This window comes from Garra rufa, chromosome 4, assembly GCF_049309525.1.
Source record: "Garra rufa chromosome 4, GarRuf1.0, whole genome shotgun sequence".
In the NCBI taxonomy this organism is placed as follows: Eukaryota; Metazoa; Chordata; class Actinopteri; order Cypriniformes; family Cyprinidae; genus Garra; species Garra rufa.
The window spans coordinates 55629315-55640319 of NC_133364.1; the positions used below are offsets into that span (position 1 = coordinate 55629315).

General features: G+C 38.6%; 1 protein-coding gene across 1 annotated transcript; it reads right to left on the bottom strand.

Annotated features, from left to right (window-relative positions):
• Positions 1-4413: 4413 nt before the first annotated feature.
• On the bottom strand, positions 4414-10192 carry LOC141334178 (protein NLRC3-like). Its single transcript, XM_073839307.1, has 5 exons — positions 10070-10192; positions 8999-9081; positions 8708-8832; positions 8410-8518; positions 4414-6310 (listed from the first exon to the last, which is right to left on the bottom strand). The coding sequence occupies exons 2-5, from the start codon at positions 9046-9048 to the stop codon at positions 4414-4416; spliced, it is 2181 nt and encodes a 726-aa protein (XP_073695408.1). The 5' UTR covers positions 9049-9081; positions 10070-10192.
• Between the last annotated feature and the right edge of the window lie 813 nt (positions 10193-11005).

The following is an 11005-nucleotide window of genomic DNA, read 5'->3' on the forward strand; positions in this document are numbered from 1 at the left end:
TCATTGTCTAAGGCAATAGTGAACAAAACTAAACAAGAGCTTATTTTCAAATATTACTGCTGCCTCTTGCAAGCATTGTCAGATTACGCTGTGTGTGTGCAGGGGTGGACTTAACAAATAAGCACGGTTATCGGCTGCTTAGGGCCGCGGAGGAATCAGGGGGCCCCATCTGATATTGCCAAAACATATTTGCATCATTGAACAATGCAGCTAATAGGTATATACGTTTTTTTTTTTTCAACGTAATGACCAGAAGTGTTTAAGTTAGAATCCACTCACTGCTCAAAATGCAGAGTTTGAAGTTCAGTGAGCTTGGGAATCCTCTCATTATAACAAAGTGTAGATCCGATATAAATAAGACATCCATTGTGCAGTGTAGACAGCTCATTAACAGAATGTTGTGACATTGAACGTGAGAGACAACTTTTATGATTATACGAAAGAGTACACTTTCCACGCATAGGCTGTATTTTACTGACTTTCTCAGAACAGAGATATTCACCTCAGTAAAGAAAGTATTGTGTTTCAAGTTATCATTTTATTTGCATTGATGTTTCAAAATGACTCTCGTGTGCTTTTCCTAGGCATGCTGGCACGAACTGGCATACACTTGTATAAATGCCATTCCAGAGCTTTGACCCATCATGGACACCACTTCAGAGTGACTAACTGTCATGTCTGCCATGGCTTCAGTCATCAGCCATCATGGAGCCCACACGAAAGAATGAATTGATGAATGAATGAATGAATGAATGAATGAAGTATTCATATGAAGCATTTATACAATGCTTTCATTGTGTATTGCCGTACACCCAAAGCACTTTACAATCTTATGGGGGGATCGCTCCTCAACCACAACCAAAGTTCAGCATCGACTTGGATGATGTGCAGGCAGCCACAGTACAATGGTGCTCACCACACAACAGCTACAGATGGAGAGGGGAGAGTGATTGAGCCAGTTCAATAAAAGGAGGTCGTGATTGACAAAGGCCAGAGGAGGGAATTTGGCCAAGACACTTGGGATACACCCCTACTCTTTTTTATGAGAAGTGCCATCAGATTTTTATTGACCACAGAGTCAGGACCTTGGTTTAACCCTCCTGTTATCCTTGGGGTCAATTTGACCCCATTCAATGTTTAACGTATGTACATATATAATTGACTTTTTTGCTTCAGATTGAATGACTTTTCCTAATTTAATGGGGAAAACTTGGTAAACATAAAATTAACATGATATTATTTTTTCAATGCCCTGTACACATTTTGTCACATCGGTGTTCTTTGGGGTCAATTTGACCCCAGGGTCTTTTAGCTGTATAAAACATAAGAAATATAAAAAAATTTACACACATTTGTTTTGGGTTATGTTGAGGTCACTATAACATGCTATGATTTTATAATGTGCACTATAATTTTATATGTTAAGTATAATAAAAAAAAAAAAAAAAAAACTAACACAACCATACCTGAAGTATTGCGAGAACCACTGTCAATTGAAATGCTCTCTCAATTGAAAATGGCCTCTAAGCAAAGGTTCTCTTTCAGTGGGATTTTGTCACAGGTGTTTGACAGTGAAGTGGGGGGTAGTGTTTCAGAGTGTTGTTAAGTATTCAACAAAGACATCAATTACCTGATACTAACCTTTTAGTAAAAAAAATCATATTCTGGAGGTTTTAAATTGCTGGGGTCAAATTGACCCCAGTGGAAAAAAGGTGTTAGCGGATTTTAGGTTAACAGGAGGGTTAATGTCTCATTTGCAGGGCAGTGCTTTTTGCCGTATAGTGTCTCCATCACTATACTGGGGCATTAGGACCTCCATAAACCACAGGGTAAGCACCCCCTGCTGGCCTCACTAACATCTCTTCTACCAGCAACCTAGTTTTCCCAGGAGGTCTCATATCCAGGTACTGACCAGGCTCTACCCTGCTTAGCTTCAATGGGCAACCAGTCTTGGGTTGCAGGGTGATATGGGTGTGGCATATCCACATCAGTGTTTCTGGTCGAAATGAATGTCACATGTGAAGCTGTCAAGGCACTTCCTAGGCACTTGAGACTGGCTTCCAGATTGGAGGACACACCTTTTTTGGCGGCCTGAGCAGCTGGAATCTCTGCGGTGGTACCATGTCTGGGAGTCTCCGTGGCGGTCCTACTGTCAGTTTCTCTCCCTGTTACAGGCCATTTTGTGTGTTTGGGTCACACTCTGCTCCCTCCTGAGTCTGATCCAGAGCCCATTGTACCCCACGAGTTTACTCCAGAAACCACTCCAGTCCATGTGTCTGCTGCAGAGCGCACGTCAGTCCATAAGCAAGCTCTAGTCAAGCTCATCATCAAGCTCATCATCTGTTTCATGGTGTTCCTGCCTGGTCTTTGGCATCATCATCCAGCACTGAGTTTTCACTGAATACAGTGTAATCACACTTTTGCCATACAAATATTTAGGACTGCCCCCTGAATAGGACACTTATAGTAAATTTTATTTGACAAGAAAAGGCTAAGTTAACCAAAATTGTATTAGTCTATTAGTTGCAAATCTCAGTGTCAGTGAACTGGAGCACTTGGTGTTTTAAAACCATATGTAAAACAATAAACCATAAAAACTGGGGGTTATTATGGACAGTAACTTTAAACTGGATAAATCTTTAAAAAAATGTTTATTCAATAATTAAAAAAAGTTTTTTTTTTCCTGGTGGCAATCAAATAAAGTCAAGCCCTTTCTATCTTTTAATGAATCCAAAAGAATTATACAGATTTATATTTCAACTCGCCTGCATTAATGCAGTGTCCATTATGTGGATATTAGCCAGGCCTCCCTTACATGTTTGCAGAGCTAAACACTTTCTGCTTTTAATCTAGTCTCAAAACTCATACTCTTGTATATTTATTTTTATGTGTTTACTGTTTTAAATTGAGTATGCATGTACAGAACTTTGGTAAACATTGTTTTTTAAAAAGTGCTTTATAGATAAACTTTGACTTGTCACAATGCCAGTAAATCATTCATAATTTATTGTGTCATACCATTTTGCTAAATTTGGGTAAAAAAGCACCCAATTAAAAAACAATCAAATTTTCTGAACATTCATGATGTTTACCTGTGAAACTATGTAAACATCATATCCAGCGACCTTGAGAAACATTTGAAGTCTGCAAGTCTGGACAAATAATACATTCTAAGATCTTTGGGCAAGTAATGACATTGTTTTCATGATTATTGCAGGGATTTCCAAATGTTTCAGCCAAAGTCTGAAATGTGAGGTTCATCATTTTATAAAACTACAGTTGAACATGAAGTACAGTGTTGGTAGATAATGTTTTAAATCACTCAACCAACATTTTTATTGGCCATCATTATTAATGTTATTATTTTGTTTATGCATATTACTTTTTTACGCAAAAAAATGGCATAATGCTGCTAAAACTGTTAGTTTTTTTCAGAATACACTTTTTTGAAATGATTTCAGTCAAAATATTTTAAAAACACTGTCACAATAATGATAACTGATCATTTTGGTCACTCTAAATGTAATATGAAAATTTCACACTGTTTTATCTCCACTACAAACACACATCAGCATTATGAACAGTTAACTGTACATTATCACTTAAAAGTTCTTAATACCTCAGTATGTCCAGCTGACAGTTTGGATTCTTTAGTCCATCAGAGAGCAGCTTCACTCCTGAATCCTGCAAGTCATTGTTGCTCAGATCCAGCTTCCTCAGGACACAGTTTGGGGTTTGTAGAGATGATGACAAACTCTGACAGCACTGACCAGTGAAATTACAGCCAGAAAGACTAGAAAATATTAAATAATTGCATAAATAACATTAAAACAATAATGAAATAACAATAAAGACCACTGTGTAAAGAAAGATTCCAGTTATCTGTGCACAGGAATCTGGAACAAAGTACAGAACTACCCCACTGACTAAGCCTGGTTTCTCCCATGTTTTTTTTTCTCCATTTCTTTTTAATGGAAATTTGCCCACCATGATCACTAGCATATCCTATTTTAATGGTTGCTAACCCTATATATACCTTCCTGCCCTGTGATTCCCATGTGAGAGCCTGTTTAAAATCATGCCCAGAGCAGTCAGCTATGGGAAATGAAGTCAGTGATGCCTTTAGAGCGAGTGGTATACTCTGCTGGCATACAAGGGCACTTGTGGCTGGCAGATGTAAAATTAATCATGTTGTGCATTATTTTTATGCTAAAAACTTTACTAACAGTATAAGTGAACTTCAGGGAATACATTTAAATAACAATTAAAAGGCATGTCAGTATACATTTAAGACTGTAAGCTTGTTATTTGGGAGAAAATATATCATTTAAGAAATTATTCTAGTTTTTAAAATAGTTTTAATGTGCCAGATTCATTATTAAATGTGATTCTTCATTTGTTAATAATTAACACTCACAGAGCTTTTGTGCAGTTGATCACAGCAGGTATTAGTCTCCTTCTCCCCTCATCTGATGTGTTGTATTTCATGGGGTCCAGCTCATCCATCGGCTCCTCTGACATCTGAATTATGTAGGCGATTGTCGAGCAGCGAGCAGCAGAGAGTTTCTTCTCTGAATGTTTGTCTGATTTCACAAACTCATGAATTTCTCTGGACAGAGTCTGATCTTTTACTTCCAGCAGACAGAGGAACAGATTGATGGATCTTTCAGCTGTGAGATGATAATAATCGTCATATGGATCTTTGATCTTCTCTTTAATGTACTGTGTGGTTCTCCTGATGCTCTCTGAGCTGTTCTCTCTGTGTGTCAGTAGATCCTGTAAGAGTCTCTGATTGGACTCCACTGAGATGCCCAGCAGGAACCGCAGGAACAGATCCAACTGTCCATTTTTAGTCTCATTGGCTTTATCTACTGCTGATGCTAATAGATCATACAAAGAAAGTTCATTGAATTTGTAAAATTTGAATTCATGCAGTGGTATCTTGTTTTTGATAACATGTGCATAAAATACATAGAAAGCAGCGAGAAACTCCTGAACGCTCAAATGAATGAAGCTGTACACTTTTTTCAGATGAATCACAAATTCCTCCTTAAAAATCTCAGTGCAAATCCCAGAATACACTGAGGCATCAGTGACGTCTATGCCACTCTCAATCAGGTCCTCCTCATATAACATCACATTTCTCTTCATCAGCTGTTTGAAAGCTACTTCAGCAAGTTTCACAATCACTTCTCTGTTTGACTGCAGGAGTTTCTGTTGATCTCTCTGTTCATACTTCTGATTCATTACGTTGTTTTGAATCAGCAGGAAGTGGATGTACATTTCAGTCAGAGTTTGAGGGATTTCTGCACTCAGATCTTCTTTCAGGAGCTTCTGAAGCACAGTGGATGAGATCCAGCAGAAGACAGGGATGTGGCACATGATGTGGAGGCTTCTTGCTCTTCTAATGTGTGAGATGATTCTGCTGGCTTGATGCTGGTCACTGATTCTCTTCCTGAAATATTCCTCCTTTTGATGCTCATTGAATCCCTGAATTTCTGTCAGACGGTTGATGTATTTGGAGGGGATCTGATTGGCTGCTGCTGGTCTGGAGGTGATCCAGATGAGAGCAGAGGGAAGCAGTTCTCCTTTCATGAGGTTTGACATCAACACACCCACTGATGAAGTCTCAGTCACATCACAAACTTTCTGATCATCTGAAAACATCAGTGTGATTCTGCCTTCATCGAGACCATCAAAGATGAACACAACTTTACACTCCTCATAAATCTTTGAGTCCAGATCTTGAAGTTCAGGATGAAAGTCCAGCAGAAGTCTGTGAATACTGTACTGATGATCTCGGATCAAGTTCAGCTCTCGAAATGTAAGCACAAACATAAAATCTACATCCTGATTGGCTTTTCCCTCGGCCCAGTCCAGAATGAACTTCTGCACAGAGACAGTTTTTCCAATTCCAGCTATGCCTTTAGTAAGAACAGTCTTAATTTGGTCTTTCTCCTCACCTCCTGGTTCAGGTGAGGCTTTAAAGATGTCATTGCAGTAGATCAGAGTGTCTTGTGAGTGTTGTGTTTTGGCTGTTTTTTCCATCTGTGAAACCTCATGTTCTTCATTCACTCCTTCACTCTCTCCCTCTATGATGTAGAGCTGCGTGTAGATCCTGTTCAGGAGGGTTTCATTCTCCTGCAGTTTCAGACCCTCAAATAATCTCTCATACTTTTTCTTCATGTTTGTTTTGTGCTGGTCTTTGACTCTCTGTAGTTTATCATTCACTGGTTGAACATATTTATTTAGGGACACTGTAACAATTGTGTTGGTCAGACAGAAAACAGATTTGGCTTCTGGAGATATGCTTCCATCTCGATCTGCTCTGCTGAAATATCAAAAGAAGAATATATAAAAATAAAGAATGCATAAATTAAAATCTAAATTGATAGAGAAATCAGTCTTGAATTTTCTGTATAATTTTAGTTTCAGTTGATCTGTTTAACACTTTTTGTAATGCACATTTGTTCCAAAGCAGAAAAGTAGGAAAATGCAAAGAAAAGGAAAACAGTGTTTTACAATCCTCCAACGAATAGCTAAAGACGACGGAGGAAATGAACAAAGTCAACAAGAGCTTTAAGAAATCAGGAAGAAACAAAAACCTCAATAAACAGAGTACATTTATGCCGGATGTTTGCTTGTGATCAACTGCAGATGCATTATGACAGTCTTTACCACTGTTGTTCAGCCTGTATATGCTCCCACTAAGTCAAATAATGAGAAAGAACCAAATTGCATATTACAGCTATGCAGATGATACCCATATTTACCTAGCCTTATCACCAAATGACTACAGCCCCATTGATTCCCTCTGCCAATGCATTGATGAAATTAACCGTTGGATGTGCCAAAACTTTCTTCAGTTAAACAAGGAGAAAACAGAAGTCATTGCATTTAGAAACAAAAATGAAGTTCATAAGATAAATGCATACCTTAATTCTAGGGGTCAAAACCAAAAAACAAGTCAAGAATCTTGGTGTGATTCTGGAGTTTCAGTAGCCATGTCAAAGCAGTAACTAAATCAGCATACCATCATCTCAAAAACATTGCAAGAATTAGATGTTTTGTTTCCCATCAAGACTTGGAGAAACTTGTTTATGCCTTTATCACCAGCAGGGTGTACTATTGTAATGGTCTCCTCACTGGCCTTCCCTAGAAGACCATTAGACAGCTGCAGCTCATACAGAAAGCTGCTGCCAGGATTCTGACTACAACCAGAAAATCAGAGCATATTACACCAGTCCTCAGGTCCTTACACTGGCTTCCAGTTAAGTTAGATTTTAAAATACTTTTACTTGTTTATAAAGCAGTTGTGCATTTATTTAATGAGCACTGTGCTACGTCTGAACAGACTGCATTATTTTATGCAGGTGCGGTGCCCGCTCACGTTCCTCTCAAGGAGGCGGTGCCCGCTCACGTTCCGCTCAAGGCGGCGGTGCCTGCTCACGAGGCTCCCGAGGCGGCGGTTACCGCTCACGTTCCTTCCGAGGCGGCAGTGCCCGCTTTCGGAGTGGTGGATGCGCTGGAGCGCGTCCGCTTTATGGTGGCGGCAGCGGTGCTCCTTCGCGAGATGGCGGCCACGCAGGTGCACGCTCACAAGGCTTCCGAAGCGATGGTGGCCGTTCATGATCCTCTCGAGGCGGCGGTGCACGCTCACAAGGCTTCCGAAGCGGCGGTGCTCGCTCATGATCCTCTCGAGGCGGCGGTGCACGCTCATAAGACTTCCAAAGCGGCGGCGCCCGCTGATGATCCTCTCGAGGCGGCGATGCACGCTCACAAGGCTTCCGAAGAGGCGGTGTCCGCTTATGATCCCCATTATCATGGACTATTTAGTCTCCCCTCTCCCAACACTCTGTCTGGTTGCATTGTTTTGTATTTCATGGTTCTGTATTTCATGTCATGTCGCGTTGTGCCGTGTTGGCCTTTGGTTAATTAAATTATTCCTTCCTGCAATTGGACCCTGACTACATCGCCCCGTGACATTATTGGCCTTTTTTTAAAGTGGGTGGGGGTGCTCGAGATGTCCCACCCTGTTTTTATGTTTCAGTTTAAATTACATCACCACATAGAAATAGCATTTAAATAACATTTAAATAACTTAAAGCACTGTATGCATCACTTTCAAATTAACGGCAATATGGTGTCAATTACTTGAATTTAATTTATTTAGACACGGCATACTCCTTCTATTATATTTGTATGCACCTGTTCTGTATATTGTAATATAATGATGTTTTGATATTGGCAAGTTGTTTCTAAATGAATGATTGTTCAGTAAAAAAAAAATTCAATAGCACTTTATCATATTTCATTCACTGTTTATAAAAATTTGTTTAGAAAAATACAATAACATATATGATAATATAAACATCATGCTGTAATCATATTTTTATACAAATGTTATACCTGAGATCAGGCTTTGAATCTCCACTGCTAAACCTTATTGGTAGATCCATAGACACGTCACTCTTCATAGACACACAGCTGGGCTCTGCTTCTGATCTCTTCTGATGAACTGAACTAAAACAGAGAGACATTAAAGTTCATCCTTTAAATTACTGTAACAACTCAACTACACATTTATCCCTTTCAAATTCAATAGCACTTTATCATCTTTCATTCACGGTTTATACAAAAATTGTTAAGTAAAATACAATAAAATATATGATAATATAAACATCATGCTGTAATTATATTTTTATACAAAGGTTATACCTGGGACCAGTCTTTGGATCTCCACTGCTAAACCTTATTGGTAAATCCATAGACACGTCACACTTCATAGACACACAGCTGGACTCTGCTTCTGATCTTTTCTGATGAACTGGACTAAAACAGAACAGATCCTTTATGATGACAATCATCTCAAAATGACCTTCAAAAATTATTTTCAATGAAACGCTCTTATGGGGGCTTCATGGTGTTGTTTTTAATAAATATTCAGTTAGCCATCTCATATATAACGTAAGTTATTTAATGATTTTACTCGAAGTACCTGCATCCTGGAAAATAATCTTCATCTCCAGATGTTTGAGTTTCCTCCATGATGAATCTGATCAGTTTGATCTCAGTTTGACTCTAGATGGAAGAAACAATCACAAGAACTAAACTAATCAAATAACATTTATCCGCCTTATTTTAGAATGTTGTGTCAATGTGTGAGAATTGTGATGCATCAGCCTATAGTTAAGTAACTACAATAATAACAGTAAACAGAAACAACTATGTGTGCTACAAACCAGTGTGTTTATGTTTATAATAAAGCATTTAATTTAATAGATTACAGTGTGCGATATCAAGCTGAAAAAACAAAATATACTCGTTTTTTTAACAGGGAGTATAACAAACTGTTTTTGTGAAGCTGAATACCGGGATAAAAATGACACCTAAAGCCTCACACGTTCTTACATTAACAATAATAAAGTACATATTTCATCAGAATAAGAGTTGGAGAAGTAGATTAGGAACTGAGTCACATGCTAACTAGTGATGGGTCGTTCTTGAACGATTCGTTCATTTTGAACGAATCTTTATGTGACTCGGGAAGAACGAGTCGTCTCGGGGAGTGATTCGTTCAGTCGCGCATGCGCAATTGCGCAACTATGAACGAAGGACTCAAACCCGAAGACTCGAGAGATGAGCTAATCAATTCTCTTTCCGGCTCAGACTGCGTTAGTTAAGCTTATATGGGTTTGTCACGTAATGAACGAACGACTCGAACCCGGGCAGATAGAAGTGAGGGAGCTAATCATGAAGACCCAGGTAAACAATGCATAAATCTTTTGTTTCTAATAGCTTATAGTTTTGTCTTGTTTGTAGTGTGATCAACGTTATATAAACGTGTATGAGCATTACATGTGTTATGGAAGTAAAACGTAGCTTTTTAATTATATTTTGGTAAAATGAACGAAATGACTCGAAAAAAGATTCGTTCATTTTGCTGAACGAGACTCAAAGATCCGAGTCGGTAAAATGATCCGAACTTCCCATCACTAATGCTAACACAAATGCTACACATTGTTTTGAAGAACAGCAGTCAGCACGAAACACACATAGTCCTACATACCGATTCACATTCCCATCAGATAGCTGCTCACAAATGGCTGCTTTAGAGATTATCAACGATCCTATAAGGATGTAGAGATGTTCTGTATTGTAAATCAACGATTATGCCTGCTTAAAATGGCGACAAGTTTGTACTTTTGCTTTCACTTTCACTGATGACGATAGCAGCTCATTGTGGGTTGCCAGAAATTTTTCCGCAAAAATGTTCAACATCTCAGACATTGTTGCCAGATCGGGTTGACGATATCCAGCTCAAAAGCTCACCAAAACCTGCACAATTTTGCAAAAACCAGCCCAAAATTTGAACTGCCAGAATAATATTGCCATGTCAGTAAAGATTGATAAGGACCAAATAATGATGACAAAATAAACTAAAGAAGTATGGCTCAAAACAGAGCAAATGCATTAAAGGTCAGAGTCAGAAAACTAAATCTTTTCAAAGTGGCAATCAATAAATTAATCAATAACTTACTTTTGGAAAAACACATGCATCATTTTCAATGTCCACCAGGGCCGTGCAGAGACCTTTAAAGGGGCAGGTGCTCAAAGTATAAAAAGGGCATCTGAAAAAAGGCATTAAAGAGCCCCTCGGGTCCATCACCTCATTGTAGGCATCCAGTTACTTATGTAACAAGTAAAAATGTCATTAATAGGACAAATTATGCATTATTTGAAGTTTTAATTGCGTTTCAGGACTCAAACAACAGAATCAGTAATATTTTTTTCACTACAAAAGGGGCTCCATAAATAGGGCTGTGCTCAAAACATCAGTGCAGCAATACTGTACTGTATATTGTGACACATTCCTTGCTGATATGTGACCCATGGACCACAAAACCAGTCATAAGTGTATTTTTTTTCTCAAAATTGAGTAAATACGCTTTTCATTGATGTATGGTTTGTTATAGGACAATGTTTGTCAAGTCAAGTCAAGTCA